General features: G+C 38.9%; 1 protein-coding gene and 1 non-coding gene across 3 annotated transcripts in view; one reads left to right on the top strand and one right to left on the bottom strand.

The window, feature by feature from the left end:
• Positions 1 to 2153: 2153 nt before the first annotated feature.
• Positions 2154 to 18862, bottom strand: part of LOC125230083 (inositol polyphosphate 5-phosphatase K-like) — a 30092-nt gene continuing 13383 nt past the window's right edge. Inside the window, exons 6-10 of one of the 2 annotated variants that reach the window (XM_048135088.1) lie at positions 18126 to 18279; positions 10807 to 10986; positions 7929 to 8072; positions 4652 to 4853; positions 2154 to 2583 (exon numbers count right to left, since the gene is read on the bottom strand). In XM_048135088.1, the coding sequence (XP_047991045.1) occupies positions 2414 to 2583; positions 4652 to 4853; positions 7929 to 8072; positions 10807 to 10986; positions 18126 to 18279 (850 nt within the window). In that variant the 3' untranslated portion in view covers positions 2154 to 2413. The remainder of the gene's footprint in view (positions 2584 to 4651; positions 4854 to 7928; positions 8073 to 10806; positions 10987 to 18125; positions 18280 to 18862) is intronic. The other variant, XM_048135089.1, reaches the window with a different exon arrangement.
• On the top strand, positions 13589 to 13661 carry Trnar-ucg. Its single transcript has one exon. It is a non-coding gene; the product is annotated as a tRNA-Arg (tRNA).

Raw genomic sequence — 18862 nt, forward strand, 5'->3', positions numbered from 1 at the left:
AAATAGTAAAGGTTACATTGCCGTGTAGGTATTATGCGTACTTATTGATTATGTATATAATTTATCTATATCACATTATCATTATATACTTAAGTTTAACCCAGCCATAATTATAACATTAAGGCTCACTTGCACTACCCACTTAACTCAAGGTTAGTGGGCTGTCAACTGTTAAATTCCATATAAAATGGTGGGTTAACCTCCATTTTCACATTATCCGATCCGATATCGGATGTCGGAAGGATTTCAATAGAAAAAATCCAAGATGGCGCCTGTAATGTATGGGATATCGGTCCGACATCCGATATCGGATCGGATAGTGTGAAAATGCACTAATGTCCACTTGCGCCCGAGGGTTAACCCACCATTTTATATGGGATTTGACAGATGCCAGCCCACTAACCCTGAGTTAAGTGGTTGGTGCAAGTGTGCCTATGTGATATATCTTGATATACGAGCGCTAACCAAACATAATAATAAGTATTTTTAACTGGACTAATGATAGCTAGATTATATATTTTTACATATAAATATGTCATGTACTTTTCAACTTGTATACAATATTTACAGCTAAAATACAATCTATACATATAAATACATATAAACCGACCCTCCTGGATTCTATTAGTTAAATAATCTAAGAGGCCTTTGCCCAGCAGTGGGACACAATAGGCTTATAATAAATAAATAAATAAAAATAATCTAAGGTACAGCGGGGCAAATTTCGACTGGGGGGGGCAATTGTAACTAATCAATTTTTTCCATCATTACACTATGATGTTGAGTTCTACATGTATCCACTGATCACGCCTACCATATATAACCAGTGGACACTCTATTTAATAATTCAAACATTGTAAAACATGGAAAAATTGGACAGTTACATTAGACATTAAATAAATGTCATATACAAAGAAAAAATGACCAATGCCTCCAAGTGTTCCAAGCTGGATTCGAACCAGCGTACTCCGTTAACCGGACGGATGCCTGAACCACTCGGCCATCGGTACACGAAAGCAAGGATCGAAATTTTCAAGTATATGACACAATAGGCTACTTGACCCTTTTTCAAAGTATGTCTTATATTATTAATTACTGTCTAATTAAACGAAAAAAAATAGTACCATATTTTATTACGACTTAAAAAGCCGCAAAAAAATAATTAAAACTTTACTTTTACGTGATCAGGCAAAAACAATATCAACCATATTAATCTATAGAATATCTATGACATGACGTCAGTATATTTAGAAAAAATATTTCACATTGTCACACCCGTCAACGACTATGAATTTTAATACAATAGAGGTTGCTTCTATGGAGATCAGATTACTACCTATAATTTCCATAGTTGATCTGAATTATGTGACGTCACTCCATTGGCCAACACCGTTTTCGGAGTCCCTAATTAAAAAAAAACATACACACATCTTTAATTAAAAACACGCAGTCATCATGCACTTTTAATCCCCGCAAGCTATAAATATTGATTTCTTAAGTCAAATACTACAGAAAACAATAACTTGATGTGCTAAATTCGATACGAGTCTAGTAGCCTATTACCGAGAGCTTGGCGCCCGGAGTTACATTAACTCCCAGTCGAGATTTTCCCCGTTGTATCTTACGCTAAAATTTACTTATATTTTTTTCTTAGACTTTATCTGTCTATACGGAGTTATATATATCTTTGATCAAAAGTATAAATACTTACCTAGTACTACGATGTACATTTGTTACTAATTATTGTCTAAAAGCCATGGAATTCGCTTATCTACTTCTCTTATTTACATATAGATATAAAAACAGACGTTGTTTTTTGTTCAACTTTGTGGCGTCAATGTGTAATTCCTTTCATATACGCGGTCCTGGGTTCAAATCCCGGTAAGGGCATTTATTTGAGTGATGAGCGCAGAATCATGTATGTTTTCTATGTATATAAGTATTTGTATATTATGTCATAGATTAAGATCATACCATCCCATACATTAAAATGCGACCGCCTAAGAACGCGCATACACTACACTACTTAAGTGTCACTTTCGAGCCAAAAATCTATGTCAAAAGTGACAACGCCATCTACAAGTATAATCGAAAGCTACAAGACATTTTTTGTGGCGCCATCTGTGTGGTTAGTGTATGCGCGTTCTTAGGCGGTCGCATTTTAATGTATGGGATAGTATGATCTTCTTATATTTAATCTATGATTATGTATATCGTTGTCTGAGTACCCACACCACAAGCCTTTTTAAGCTTACTGTGGATCTGTGTAAGAATGTCCTATAATATTATTTATTTATTTATATATCTTCTAGGAATCAATTCAATGTATATGTAAACCTATGTAGACCTTTCATTGTGACCTTTAAGGCGCCTTCCGTCCGTTCGCCGGCGAGCCAGGCAGGTAACTCTTTAGTCAGTCGATGCTGAGATCATGCGAGAAGTGCCGCGACAGGTTCGCAACGTCGAGGCCCGTGAAGTCGGTGAACACGTCCGTTGTGGTGGGGGGTTTGGGGGAGGGGGTGCTTGTGGAGGCCCATTGGGGGCTCTCGGGTTTGAAGCTCGCTTCGAAGGGGGTTGAGACGCCTGTGAAGACAATTACAATAGTTATTACGTACGTCATACATACGTACATACAATCACGCCCGTATCCCATAAAGGGGTAGGCAGAGCACAGGAAACTACTCAAGTTTCAGTGCTCTTGGCAAATAAGGGGTTGATTGAAAAATAAATTGTGAAATTGCAGTGACAGGTTGCCAGCCCCTCGCCTACGCCACAATTTAACCCATATCCCACAGTCGACTTCTACGACACCTACGGGAAGAAAGGGGGTGGTGAAATTTTTAACCCGTCACCAAACGGGCAATGGTTATTAGTGCAACAGAAAAGTATAGGCTATATTCCTACTAGTCAAATCAGTTTATTTTTAAAAAGTGATACTGCTATCTTTGTCACTCATGATGGTGTCACACATGTCACACGTACTGGTTGTATCTCTGTCTCTGTCACTCCTCTGCCACACCTCGGACAATGACGATCAAATTAATGAAAGAAGCGCGTTCCTACGCACACAGTCTAAGCTCGTGTAAGTGACGGGTACTATGCTTGTATAAGTGAGATAAGACAGGTCGACTGGTCGCGTTCTTGACAGGCGGTCACTGTGACCGAAAGGGGGTGGGCGTCACTTTCAGAGGGAAGCAGGGAATAGCCATACTATACTGTACTCTTTATTATACTGTGGTTATACAGTTACCGCCTGTCAAGAACGCGACCAGTCGACCTGTGATCTCACTCATATAAGCAGGGTTCGAGAATATATATCAAGATATATATCCGATATATATATCGGATATATATCCAGCTAGGTTCGACGATAAATATCAATGAATATAAATATCCCATATATATCTTTTTTTAAATAAATATTTCAATACAAAAATGGTTTTGAAAAATGTAACATTGGTAAAAACGTCTTTTGTGTTTGTTACTGTTTTTCTACAAAATTTTGTTTTTTAGTACAAAACGTTTCCTTATCTAAAGTAGTATTCATAAATAACGCAACAAAAAAATGAAATGCCTTCCATACAAAATGGATATATATCAAAGTTGATATACCGACGACAACAACGTACAAAGCGCAATCTGCGATTTTTTCTTGTATAGCACCTTGTACGTTGGTGGATAAGGTGCAATTTTCTGAAAAAAAAATTGCAGATTGTACCCTATACGTTGTTGTCGTCGATATATCCAATATATATCATAAATATCCGATGCTTTGATATTTATTATAAATATCGGATATTTTCGAACCCTGCATATATAAGCATGATAAGCGTTTGCTTACACGAGCTTAGACTGTGTGCGTAGGAACGCGCTTCTTTCATTCATTTGATCGCCATTGTCCGAGGTATGACGATAGTACTCTTTATTATACTGTGCTTATAGGTATAGATACTAATTAGGTCGAAGCGCTGGTAGCCCAGCTGTACAGTACCGGTCAAAAATTTAAGTTCACTCCTTGTTTTCAGTACAATTGACTGCTTTAGAGAGATAGTTTTTTGTAGTTCAGACGTCAAAATTTGTTTCGTAAACAATTTATATTTTTTTAACATCTGTTTCCCTCAAATCTTATAGGCTAAATAATTATTTGGCCTATATTATCTGGCTAAAACTGTTTCGTGTAAAGATGTGTCTCAATTAGTGGCAAAGGCAAGGCCATAAAATACATAAGTTGAAAACATATTTCGACTACCAAACCGAAGATAATTATCGTACAAAAGTACTCATTTGTACCGAAATCAAAGGGTGAACTCAAACTTTTGACCGGTACTGTAAGTACGTGCGACTTTCGTTCCGGAGGTGGTTCGAACCCCGGCTCGCACCAATGAGTTTTTCGCAATTTATGTGCGAAATGTCATTTGATATTTGCCAGTCGCTTTTCGGTGAAGGAAAACATCGTGAGGAAACTGGACTAATTCCAATAAGGTCTAGTTTACCCTTCGGGTTGGAAGGTCAGATGGCAGTCGCTTTCGTAAAAACTATTGCCTACGCCAAAATCTTGGGATTAGTTGTCAAAGCGGACTCCAGGCTTCCATGAGCCGTGGCAAAATGCCGGGTTAACGCAAGGAGGATGAAGACAGGTATAGATACTAACCTAACACGCTCCGTACATCATTGTTCGGCTGACTGAAGTATATGAACCGGTACAACCCGGGTATCCTCACTCCGCTGCCCACAGGGAAACTTAGTATCACTACCCTAGTCCCCGGGGCCACATGTACCGGCTGGATCTCTGGTCGATGCACTTTGGCCATGTATTCGTAGGCTATGTAGTCGTCTAGGTTGTGGAATGATGCCTGGAAAAAAGGAATTATATATATTAAATAATAGTTATTTGTTATACAAGGGGGCAAAGTTGTATTTTAACGCCGAGTGTGGAATTGAAAACCAGCAAGTGAAAGGATCCTATAGTTGAAGGTTCGAGAATAGAATCCTGAACTTGCGAGTTTTTTAACACACGAGAAGTAAGATACATTTTCACCACACCAACTGGTAAAGGCTCTCTTTGCTATTCGAAAACAGATAGCAAAATTGCATTTTATCCACAAGAGTGCAAAGTAATTTCATACAAATTTTAACTTGATATCTTGCGCTGGGTGTTAGAATTTACTTAAAAATAATGATTTTTAATTCTAAATATTGAATAAATTGATGGATTTGATTTAGTTTGATGTTTTATAGTCTGTATTTTGTTCGTGTTGGTGTGGTGGAAAATTTTGTGTTTCACTCGGGGGCAAAGTTCGTTTAACCTTCGTGCCTTGAAACCCTCGCAACGCTCAAGATTCCACTTTTTGAACCACTCGCTACGCTCGCGGTTCAATATTGGAATCTTTCGCTTGCTCAGGTATCAATATTGGCACGTGCGGTTAAACAACAACTTTGCCCCCTTGTAAAACAAATAACTATTGCACTCGAGTGTAACACAAAACGTTTCCGCTCACTATAGCGAGGAAACTAACGCAAAAAATGCGTTTATCACTGCTTCCAGTAGTTAAATCATCTTTATTACTAGATTTGGTTTTACTTTTATCAATTTTAAAGCAGTTAATTTGACTTGATGATGATGAATGTCGTTTAAGATTGTTATGTATCAAAATTAATATTATGTCATGGAAATTTCAATTTCATGAAATAAAAATAAAGTAGGGATTTGCTGGCGTCCATAAGTTGCGGTGATCGCTTTCCATCAGGCGGGCCGTATACCTGTTTGCCACCGACGTAGTATTAAAAAAACTTTGAAACTACTAGTTTTTAGTAGTTTTTGCCTAGGCAAAATCTAGAAGTTTATATGACGGTTTAGCCTTGAAATGTGATCAACAGAGGGCGAATTTGCTCATGGCAAAAATCAAACGTCAATAGAGTTGGAACGTTAAATTTTATCGACATTTTCAGCTATCGATAAATCCAGTCACCTTTTACATTTCAGACTTTATCATTGACCTGTGATTAGCTATTCGACCATTTGATTTTGACCCTTTGATTAGATTAAAAGTAATTACCATTTCTGTCTACTAATTCACGTTTGAAAAAATTGTTAATGTTGTATTGTGTTGTTAATCCAAATGTATCCTTGTCTTACTTACGACGAAAACAACTCAACAATATACTGATAAATTCAGTTTAATCGATATTAGATAAAATTTAACGTTCCATCTCTATTGACGACTGATTTTTGCCATGAACAATGCCGCCCTCTGGTGAACAAGAATACGCTCTTAAAACTATTCGGTTTCCTCATATTACACCGCGCACAGACACAATACTCACGAATAGACACGAAAGATTTCAAGATAACTTTATCTCAAGCACTCCTTGTTTACCAGATACAATGTAAGAGGGCGTTTTACAACACAGTAGTACCAATTATCATAAGTGAAGGTCACTAGTTTTCCTTACGATTGACGTAACGTTACATAATATTATTAACAACTATTTGCTCGCGGCTCCGCTCGCGTTAAATTCGAATATAGGGAACTTTCCTGTTCAGAAAAAAAAAAAATTTTTTTACAAAACATGTTAACAGTATACTGCTATAGGAGTCGAAAGTGTCGAAACTAAATCACTGCTAACTACATAAAATAAAACATAACAAAGCAACAACAGTAAACAACACCAAATTCTAGTTAATAAGTCAGGTAGAGATATATAAAGTAACTGGATTGACCGTGACGTCACTCAATTCGATTTCATATTAATTCCATATTAGCAAGTCATTTAAATTCGTTTTGACAGTTCATAAAAGGAAGCTGATTTGACTGAGCCTATTGCGGAATGCTGGGGAAATGGTGGGGGGGGGGGGGTTAGAAAGAGACCAACAGCAACCATTATAACTCTTCTTCCCTTCAACTATCTCCACTTAAATTCACGTCAATTCGTCGCTCCGTTTTGCCGTGACAAATAAACAGACACACACACGTTCCTTTGTGTGCTAACGTAGAAATGAACTTTATTCCGTGTGGGTAAAAGTCAACGGCACATTTTTTTTTGGTAAGCGTAAAGGTTATGTTATGATTTACGTAGGTTTGTATGTTTGTTTGTTTTGTTTCGTACGTGTACGTGCGTAAGACAGTAAGCAACAATAACGGGAAAAACCGTTAATTTGCATTACACGTTCGAATTAATAACACCTTCATCGTAAGTTTGATTAAAAGTACCTGGTAGGTAGTGAGTCAGTGAGTTGATGAGTGAGTCAGCAAGTGGGGGAATGAGTTAGTGAGCAAATGAGTAAGTGAATGAGCGAGTGAGTTAGTGAGTGCGAGATCTAGTGAGTGAGTGAGTGATTAAGTTAATATACTTACATCGGAAATGTCGATAGGATGTATCGTCGTCTTGACACGTGATACACTCCATCCTATATTCAGAGTCCCCGATGTACCATTTCTGGCGGTCGAGAGAGTGAGTGAGTTAATATACACCATAAATTCCGATCCAGACGAATCTCGACGTCTTGATACAGGATACACTCCATCATGTATTCGGAGTCCCCGATATACCATTTTGAGTGAGTGAGCGAGTGATTGACCGAATGAGTGAGTGAATAAGTGAGAGGGTGAGTGAGTGAGTTAATATACTTACATCGTAAATGCCGATCCAGTCGTTAGGATGAATCTCGACGTCCTGAGACAGGATGCATTCCATCCTGTATTCGGAGTCCCCGATGTACCATTTCTGGTTGTTGAGTGAGTGAGTGAGTGGGTGAGTGAGTGAGTTAATATACTTACATCGTAAATGCCGATCCAGTCGTTAGGATGAATCTCGACGTCCTGAGACAGGGTGCATTCCATCCTGTATTCGGAGTCCCCGATGTACCATTTCTGGTTGTTGAGTGAGTGAGTGAGTGAGTGGGTGAGTGAGTGAGTTAATATACTTACATCGTAAATGCCGATCCAGTCGTTAGGATGAATCTCGACGTCCTGAGACAGGATACACTCCATCCTATATTCTGAGTCCCCGATGTACCATTTCTGGTTGTTGAGTACGAACTTTATCGTCTTCTCCGTGTAGTTTGAGAACGTCTGTGGAAATATTAAAAATTACACGTAAATGCGGTTGTAACCGTAATAGTTTTCCTTATACCTAATATAAAATGGAAAAAATATCCATTTGTATTTTTTGATAAAAGAAATATTACATTACAATATTTTCAGTATGTCAGATGGAGTTTCTTTTACGCACTAGTGTGAGAAGTGGTTCATTATATGTCAGGTCGAAACTTCGGATGGCCATCTGTACTGAAAATCGTCGTACGATACGCGTGCAAAAAGAAAATTTATCGCCACTCGTTTCGAACTTCCTTTTTTCATCATCCTCCTTGCGTTATCCCGGCATTTGCCACGGAACATGGGAGCCTGGGGTCCGCTTTGACAACTAATCCCAAGATTTGGCGTATCGAACTTTTACGCACTTGTATCGTAATGTACTATTAAAATACAAGTACGAAAAGAGGAAGTTCGAAACGAGTGGCGATAAATTACAACACGACCGAAGTGTTTTAAATCTACACGAGTTACGAATTTCCTCTTCGCGCGACGTTACAATAATTGATAGAGTGATATATATAGTGATAGAGTGTTACAATAAAAAGTAGGTACAATAAAATGTGAGCGATAAAATAGCACCAATGTGTACTCAAAAATCTGTTTAAAATTATATCGTATCGTTAACTTTAAAGTTCTATTTTTTTATTATTACATATTATAAATGGGCTTACTCTTGGCCACAGACTAGCCAAAGGCAAAGACGTGGCCTACGATGGAGTGAGCTCGCCCAGAAGATGCCTGTTCACTCTTGATTTGAAGGTTGCCGGGTTGTATGAGCTCGGAAATATAGCCGCCGGCAAAGAATTCCACTCCTTGGCAGTGCGCATAAGATAAGAAGAAGCAAAGCGCTTCGTGCGAATCGACGGAATATCTACCAAGTAAGGATGGAAACCGGCCGTGCGTCTAAGGGACCAAACCGTCTGTCACCGTTAAAGCATTCGACAAATTTTGTTGTATGGGAAGTTCCATAGACCTCTGCTGCGTGACGATGAGGTGTGTCAAATGAGGTTGATGCGATAGGCCCTAAGAGTCCGATGGTAGAATGCGAAAGGTGGTATAAGCTCGTATAGCTATTAGGGCAATCAGACCTTTGATAAGTTATTTTAAAAGATAATGTTCTTTACTGTCGTCTATGTAATTATAAAACCAGAAATATGACGTATTGAATCTACTTTTGTGACGTAAATTGTGTATTTTTAATGAAGTTTGTACGCAATCGTGAACAGGTTTTGAAAGGAAATGTTAGCGGTTTAATAGTAAAACTAACATGCAATAAAATTTAAATATATATAGGATTATATAGGATACAGCGAGGCAAATCTCGACTGGGGGGCAAATGTAACTGTCCATTTTTAACATGTTTTACAATGTTTGCATTATTAAATAGAGTGTCCACCGGTTATATATGGTAGGCGTCTTCAGTGGATACATGTAGAACTCAACCTCATACTGAATAATTTTTAAGAAAAAAAAACCGCCTTCCTTTGGGGTTCTGGTGATAAATACTTTCAAATGTTGGATTATGTTATCAATTCGTCTGTATCGTCCGGTGGAAAAAAAATATAAAAAAAAAACATACAGACGACTTGATAACCCCTTCCTTTGAGATTTGGAAGGCGGTTAAAAACATGGACCAGTTACAATTGCCCCCCAATCGAGATTTATTAACCCTTCGTCTGTGTTTGACAAGGATCCTAACATAAGGCAATGACTTTAAAAAATTATATCAAAGTTAATTTTTTTATGACGATTTTTTGACACAAACAGACGAAGGGTTAATAATAAATAAAAAGAAGAGTACATATTAACCTTTTAACCACAGTATGTTCGCGTCGCCGCCTGTACAAGGTTAGACAAAGTTGTGGAAATGAGCTAAAAATAATGTCTTATACGAGACTATAGCGGCAGTTAAAAGGTTAACAAATCAAAATGCCACTAGCTATATACAGTGCGTGAGCTTTCAAAACGGTCTTCAGATTTTAGTCATAATAAAAAGGCATTTACATTTTAGAGCGATAATACAGGAACAAGACAAGGTATTGTACAGTCAAGTTATTACCGATGTAGTGCAAAAGATTGGCCTTCGTATCGTTACGGAAACGCACGAACGTGTCATGCTATTTCAGCCAGTCTCAGTCTCAGTACAAGATGTACTGACATTGACTGAACTAGCATGACAAACACGATCGTTTCCAGAAAAATACGAAGCCCCTTTCGAAAAATACATTTGTAAAATATAGATGCGAAACATGTGCCAAACAGGCGCCATCTTGGATTTTTTCCATTGAAATCCTTTCGACATCCGCTATCGGATCGGATAATGTGAAAACGGACTTACGGTCCGGCCACGACATTGGTATAAGCGCGACAGCGGTTAGCGGCAGCCATACGTGTAAATGAAAAGTCCCATCGCTGTGTCTTGCTCAGATGTATGGCCGCCGCTCACCGCTGTCGCGCTTAGACCAATTCAATTCAAATCAATTACTTATTGATAATACCATAATTTTACACCAATGTCGTGGCTGGGCTGTTAAGGTTACTAACGATACGTATTTTTGGTTCTTTGTCCGCATCTATGTTTAAACCTTAACTGTACATTTTACGATTACGCCCGATAAGGAACTTTTGAAATCTCACGGTGCTCCCACACTGGGCTGTTATAAATGTTATAATGTATAACAGCCCATTGTTAGCACACCTCCACAATTACCTCATTAGAGTCACACACATCAGCAACAACTTTCGCTCCGTCGACCCCGTCAGATGTCGTTTCCGCATTGTCGTCAACTGTCAATGTCATGGGCGCCATGACAGCTGACCTCATGCGAATGCTCGCTCGGGGCTTGGGCGATTCGCGCTCGATCAGCGAGCGAATGAAGCCGTGCCGAATCTACGCATGCGCGTGCAAATGTTAGTTACTACATCTACAGTCTCAACATCAATGGTGATAAAATGGTTAAGACGCTGACAGCACCCAATGACCTTGACGCTAGCGTACAATGTCTATTCGCATGGGAGTAAGTGAGAGCGCGATGTCACTAAAACAGGGCGGCTAGGTAGGAAAAGTACGGAAAAATATTAAAATAAAATAGAAAGACGCATTTTTTGTGCAATATGTTTCGTTAGTGTTTTAGATATGTATATTTTTGTTATTGTAATTTTTATTAAAGACAACTAAGTGAATAATTGAACGACATAGAACCGTTAAATGATGAACTCGAGACCAATCTTTGCAATTTTTTTCTATCGAGCCAATTTCGTAAAATCGTGTATCGAGTACGGCTATGTTCGTTGAAATATAATGAATAATAAAATATAATTTAATTGCCTTACTAAAACTATTAGTTTGTCTTAAAAAACTGCGCAAGTAACATCAATTTTGCTCAGTTGGGTGTTGTCAGCCCCTTAAAAGGTTATTAACTGACTATAAGATTATTTTTTCTAAACCATCAGGTCCTAATATAGCCAAGCGTGCAATGGTTGACGCTCTATTTCATTTCGTGGTTTCCTTTCCCTATCGTTCTTTCTTATTAACGCGACAAATACCAGACTACAGCGGCCAAATTGCGTATTATTCGTTCCGGAGCGTCAAAGATTGTAAGTTTGGTTAGAGGCCTAGTAGTCGTCTCAAGATTGTCGTCTACTGTCAATGTCATGGGCGCCATGACAGCTGACCTCGTGCGAATGCTCGCTCGGGGCTTGGGCGATTCGCGCTCGATCAGCGAGCGAATGCCTTGGCGAATCTACGCATGCACGTGCAATGTTAGTAAATACAGTTACATATATACAGGGTGAAATAAAAAGGACCGTTCAAACTTTGCATAGTGACTTTTGAGATCATAATGAACAACTTTTACTATGGGACCAATGCTGAAATCGCGAAAAAAAATTGGCATGACAGTCGAAATGTATGAAAGACATTTTTTTGCGATTTATGGTGAAATGAAAAAGGTTAAAAACTTATAAAATACCTTTAACAGTAGACATAGACAATTAAAAGTGTAATGTTAAGAAGCAACTACCTCTAAGTTACAAAAAATATGGATGACCACATTCACTACCACCATAAACAGGAAAAAATATAAGCTAAGGTAATTAAGCACACCGTATACTCAAAAAGACAGACATAGATAGCAGCAACTCTATTCAATCAGCATGGCGGTACAGATGTAGTGCGAAAAGGGTTTCCTTCGTATTTTTCCGGAAACGTTCGTATTTGCCATGCTATTTAGTTCAATCAATGTCAATACATCTTGTACTGAGACCACAGACCAACCCCTATAGACATCCATTACAAGACGACTCGCGGTCGCCAGCCTTCCTAGTATTTGCACTGATATAAGCGCGGGCGCTCGCCGTGCCCGATCAGTAGCGACCAAGTAACAGACCCGAAAGCAGCGCGTGTTTTTCGCAGTAAAAAAATTGAAAAAGGGTATTTTGATGTCTTAAAGATGTCCACCTGTAGTGTGAAATGGTGTGGAAAGGTAACAAGAAGCTCAAATTTAAAAACAGACGTCATTACATTCCACATAAAAGTCATATTTATAATTTATTCAGAGCCGGCATAGGTCAACTTACATTGGCCACTTACGCGTCAGTAGAGGGACAGTCCCTTTCATCTGGCGCGACTGCCCGCCGTCCTTGCAACGGCCAATCACAGCGCGCTTAACACATTCCCCGCCCGCTCCTCGCACCCCTGGCACTGGTGACTCGTATCGCGAACAAAATATACAAGATATAGGAGGTTCTCTGTGACTGAGACTAACATAAATAGCATGACACGTTACGAAGGCAAATCTTTTCACACTGCATCTGTAACGGTTTTTCTCTCGAACTTTATGGAAATTACAGGGTGGCCCAAAAAGTACGTTTACAAACGTTTATATAAATCTTTTTCTGTCCTTACATGAACGATTGTCCTACAAATTAAAATGTGAAACCTTAATAATTTTTGACCAAATATATCGAAGCTTTTTAAAATATCCTCCTTTGGCTTTGAAGTACAAACGCAAATATTAGAACAATAAAATTTACGATATGCCGCTGCACCTCTAGTGTGACTTCTTGCACGTATAGCTTGTAAAATATTCTAATTTTTTTAATCAATAAACGGGCTAGGGTTTTTAGATTGATAATTTATAGTTTTAAGTTTGATAATTTAATAGTTTTAAGTTGGGTGAATTTACGTATATAAGTAGGCTGAAACGTATCGAGCTTATGAATTTACAAAAAAATTTTTTTACACAATTGGTCTACATTGCAAACCTTGCGAAATTGACATGAATGCTGTTGAAATATCCATGGTGAATGTAGAAATATACAATATAGGCCCAAAAAATATTTTCGGTAACTTCAATATTTTGGTTTATTTCAAACTTTCCCTATTCTTTGTCAACGTTAATTTGGGCCAGCCTGTATATGAATTGTTGGTGAGCAACTGTATGCGTATGAAAATGCGGGGGAAACGCTTATTTTCGCCTACAAGCGACAAGGACCGTGTGGCCTAATGGATAAGGCGTCGGACTTCGGATCCGAAGATTGCAGGTTCGAGTCCTGTCACGGTCGCGAATTAATTTTCTTTTTACGATTTTTTTATGATTATTTCATATTTATAAAAATTGAATTTAATGTTTTAGACATACGGCTTCTTTTTCCTAAAGACAAATAACAAATTTCCGTATAGACAGATGAAGTCTAAGAAAAAAACCTACCTCGGAACCGTCACGAAAAATGTACGGTGGTCTAGATGGCGCTACATCTTTGGGTGATTCTCGGCTAGATAGTTCTAATATTAATATTTTAATTTTATCACATATCAAGTTAAGAGTATGGCCCAAATTGTCAAAACTAAGGTTGAAAAGTTTCAATCATGTGTCGAGAAACAACTAAACTTTAAAGCTAGGAACATACTACGCGGACGTCCGTCGTAAAACGACCGCGACCGCGACCTATCAGTGTGCACGGAACAAAACATCCAGAGAGCCAGATTTCGATCGGACGTCCGTGCGCTCAAGGCCACGTCCGCGTCCGTCGAGCGATAGTTTGCACGGTTATGTGTATTTCCATTGTCCAGATTCCCGTCCGCGGTCGATTTACGACGGACGTCCGCGTAGTGTGTTCCTAGCTTAACCCATAGGTACTTATATATAATATTAGAAATGGGAAAGTGTGTGTCTCTGTTTGTTTGTCCGTCTTTCACAGCAAAACGGAGCGACGAATTGACATGATTTTTTAAGTGGAGATAGTTGAAGGGATGGAGAGTGACATAGGTTACTTTTTGTCTCTTTCTAAAGCGAGCGAAGCCGCGGGCAATAGCTAGTTGTTTATATATTTGATCCTCTTTGGTATGAACAATAATATTTTTTGTTACCAGTGGTATGAATCTATAGATTTTTTATTAACCCCCGACGCAAAAACGAAGGGGTGTTATAAGTTTGACGTGTCTGTCTGTGTGTTTGTCTGTCTGTCTGACTGTTTGTCTGTCTGTCTGTCTGTTTGTCTGTCTGTCTGTCTGTGTGTGTGTCTGTCTGTGGCATCGTAGCTCCCGAACGGATGAACCGATTTTGATTTAGTTTTTTTTTTGTCTGAAAGCTGAGTTAGCCGAGAGTGTTCTTAGCCATGTTTCATGAAAATCGGTCCATTATGTCGCGGTCGGGAGTTTATTCAAAATTTTAATTTTGTGTTTAGGTTATAAAAACCCATGTTAGTATGTCCCGCCCGTCCCTATTCTCTCAGAATTATCTCATGATATAACCTTTAGAAGTTATTGGTCCGTACTTCTATATTATATGAGGTGATCTATTGGGTGTGGAATAATAATCACTTTATAATTAACTCCGTATATTAAAATAACCAGTTAACGTTACAATGGTCGGAGTGAGACTGGCGTCTCGTTCTTTCGTTGACAGGATATTGCTTTTGGCTAGTCAGCTCATATCGCGGTGCGCACCTACTTGAATATGAGCTGACATAGCTAAACTGTTCCTACAAACCTAACCACAAAATTAAAATTTTGAAAAAACTCCCGACCGCGATATAGTTGACCGATTTTCTTGAAACATGGCTAAGAACACTCCCGACTAATTCAGCTTTCAAACAAAAAAACTAAATTTAAATCGATTCATTCGTTCGGGAGATACGATGCCACAGACACACACACAAACAGACAGACACGTCAAACATAACACCCCGTCGTTTTCGCGTCGGGGGTTAATTATTATGAAAGTAAAAGTGACTCGGATAAAAGTAAAATCTAGCTGACCCGGCGCAAAAGTAGCCATGCATTAATATCGCAAGGAAAGTGAAAACGAAATCCGTTAGCTGGGTTTAGAAAGTCGCGTAACTTCATAATCGGACTTCTAAAACACAACACATTATTTATAATACATACATACAATCACGCCTGTATCCCATAAAGGGGTAAGCAGAGCACATGAAACTACTAAAGCTTCAGTGCCACTCTTGGCAAATAAGGGGTTGACAGAAAACGAAACTGTGACATTGCAGTGACAAGTTGCCAGCCTCTCGCCTACGACACCCACGGGAAGAAAGGGGGTGGTGAAATTCTTAACCCGTCACCACACAGGCCCATTATTTATAATATTTATATTTTATAATAATACGAGTATACGGATTTCTTTTATGCAATTGGTAAACAAGTAGACAGGTCGCCTTGGCCACAGACCACAGTATAATAAAGAGTACTATCGTACAGTATGGCCACTCCCGCTCCCGCTGAAAGTGCCGCCCACCCCCTCTCGGTTACCTCACAGTTACCGCCTGCCAAAAACGCGAACAGTCGACCTGTCATATTTCACTCATACAAACATAGTACGCGTTCACCTACACGAGCTTAGACTGTGTGCTACTGCTAGGAACGCGCCTCTTTCATATATTTGGTCGCCAGTATCCGAGGTGTGCCTTGGCGATCACTGCCCGTAAATACCAAAAACACCAGGTTGGAGGTGCGTTGCCGAACTATAAGATGTGTGTACATTATTTTCTTGAAGGTTTGAAGGTCGTATCGGTCGAGTAATACCGCAGGCTACAGTTTATTTATTGATTATTAGCTGTGAGAGGCAGGAAGCCTCTGAAGATGCGGATATTGCAGAATTGCTGATTAAGGTCGTAGACCGGTATTACGGGCTATGGCCCGTCAATTTCAAAATGTATGTTTTTAACCCCCGACGCAAAAACAACGGGGTTTTATAAGTTTGACATGTCTGTTTGTCTCTCTGTGTGTCTGTCTGTGGCATCGTAGCTCCCGAACGGATGAACCGATTTCGATTTAGTTTTTTTTGTTTGAAAGCTGAGTTAGTCGGGAGTGTTCTTAGCTATGTTTCATGAAAATCGGTCCACTATGTCGGGGGTTTTTCAAAATTTTAATTTTGTGGTTAGGTTAATGAAGATCTACTTCATTAAAACCGGCCAAGGGCGTGTCGGGCCACGGTAGTTTTCAGTAATTTTCTCAAAAACTACTGAACCTATCAAGTTCAAAACAATTTTCCTAGAAAGTCTTTATAAAGTTCTACTTTTGTGATTTTTTTTCATATTTTTTAAACATATGGTTCAAAAGTTAGAGGGGGGACACTTTTTTTCCTTTAGGAGCGAATATTTCCGAAAATATGAATATTATCTAAAAACGATTTTAGTAAACCCTTATTCATTTTTAAATACCTATCCAACAATATATCACACGTTAGGATTACAATGAAAAAAAAAATCACTCCATTTACGTGTAGGGGGGGTACCCTAATAAAACATTTTTTCCACTTTTTATATTTGCACTTTGTCGGCGTGATTGATATACATATTGGTACTAAATTTCAGCTTTCTAGTGCTAACGGTCACTGAGATTATCCGCGGACGGACGGACGGACGGACATGGCTAACTATAAGGGTTCCTAGTTGACTACGGAACCCCAAAAAAGACTCATTCAAGTACTCATTAGGACTTGTGGGCCTTGTGGCACAATGTGATACGCTGATAAGTGATAAGATAGACTTCAATATCGAAACATCAAAAATATTATTTTCTTTAGATATTTTCGCACACGTTCGGAAACTTTATTGCGCGAATAGCATTGACACGATGCTAATTGGTAAACAGAAGAAACAAACATACACAAGGTTCATAAGTCATAGGAAGCACGTAATACAACTACAAGACGTTTGTAAACCTTAACCACCTTATTCATAAACGTTGACTAAAGTTATCAAGCCGATAATAGTTATTTGTTTTACAAGGGGGCAAAGTAGTTGTTTAACCGCACGTGCCAATATTAATACCCGAGCAAGGGAAAGATTCCAATATTGAATCGCGAGCGAGAAAATAAGCGATATTAAACACGTAAAATCGGTTAACTCACGTGAAACTGCCGAAGATCGCTCGACATGTTTCGCTCCGTAACGAGGAGCATTTACCTACATTACCCACTCGATTTTACATGTTTAATATAATATATCAGTGTCTCACGGTAGTTAACCCCCGACGCAAAAACGAAGGGGTGTTATAAGTTTGACGTGTCTGTCTGTATGTCTGTCTGTCTGTGTGTGTGTCTGTCTGTGGCATCGTAGCTCTCGAACGGATGAACCGATTTAGATTTAGTTTTTTTTTGTCTGAAAGCTGAGTTAGTCGGGAGTGTTCTTAGCCATGTTTCATGAAAATCGGTCTACTATGTCGCAGTCGGGGATTTTTTCAAAATTTTAATTTTGTGGTTAGGTTAAACTTGTTCATTATTGTACCTCAAAAGTCACTGTGCAAAGTTAGAACGGCCCTTTTTATTTCACCGTGTATTTATGCGACAAGAGATTCTTACCTTAGGTTTCTTATACTCTGTCAAACAAGTCTGTCAGTAAATAAGAACTAAGAAAACTATAGGTATCCTTTTCTGCAGCACCCTAAAGAAAAGGACGCATACAGTTTTCTTTGTTCTTATTTACTGACAGACTTGTTTGACAGAGTATAGCGAATGCTTCCCTTGAACTTGGACGTTTCATCTCAATATATAAATATGTATAAGTACTGACCTTAATATTAAACTGAGCGACCACAGGCTTGTGGTCGCTCAGCGTGTAGAAAGGCACGTGGTTATAAGATATGAGATCGGCTCGCAGTGTGATGTTCTCGTAGTTGTTCGCAATCACTTTGTACAGTATCCTGTCTGTCCAGGAAGGTTTCCGTCTGTAAATAATGGAATAAATATCTCAAATGGAGTTATTGCCACGGTTAGGGACCATCCACACTCATGAGACGCATGTCTTGCGACGCCGCCGCGCCTCCTGGGGGCGCGTCTTACGTCCTTCCTATACAAAATGTACTGAGGAGACGTTTTTTGAATTACATTCGGGCGGCGCGGCGGAGACGTCCGTTGCGCGCCGCAAGACATGCGTCTCATGAGTGTGGATGGCCCTTTACGGACCCCTGAGTCACGCTGGTTTTATGCAAAAATATGCTACTTAAACTATGCAAACATGCATTTCTCTGGTGTTAACAAGCCCTTTCCTTAATTTGCCACCTACAAACATGGACTACAAGCATTATGCTTGCATAATTGCAGTAGCATAATTTTGCATAAAACCAGCGTGACTCAGGGGACCGTAACCATGGCAATAACAGGCAAGAAAAAGTTGATTCACCCAAATACAAAAAATACACACCGTGTCTTCTTTTATTTTTGTTTATTATTAATTCTACATGATATTAGGCTAACAGAAGCTAACGCTTTTGTGAAATTCGAAAAAAAAAATGTTTTTTTCAATTGCGG

Source organism: Leguminivora glycinivorella, chromosome 10 (genome assembly GCF_023078275.1).
Source record: "Leguminivora glycinivorella isolate SPB_JAAS2020 chromosome 10, LegGlyc_1.1, whole genome shotgun sequence".
Classification (NCBI taxonomy): Eukaryota; Metazoa; Arthropoda; class Insecta; order Lepidoptera; family Tortricidae; genus Leguminivora; species Leguminivora glycinivorella.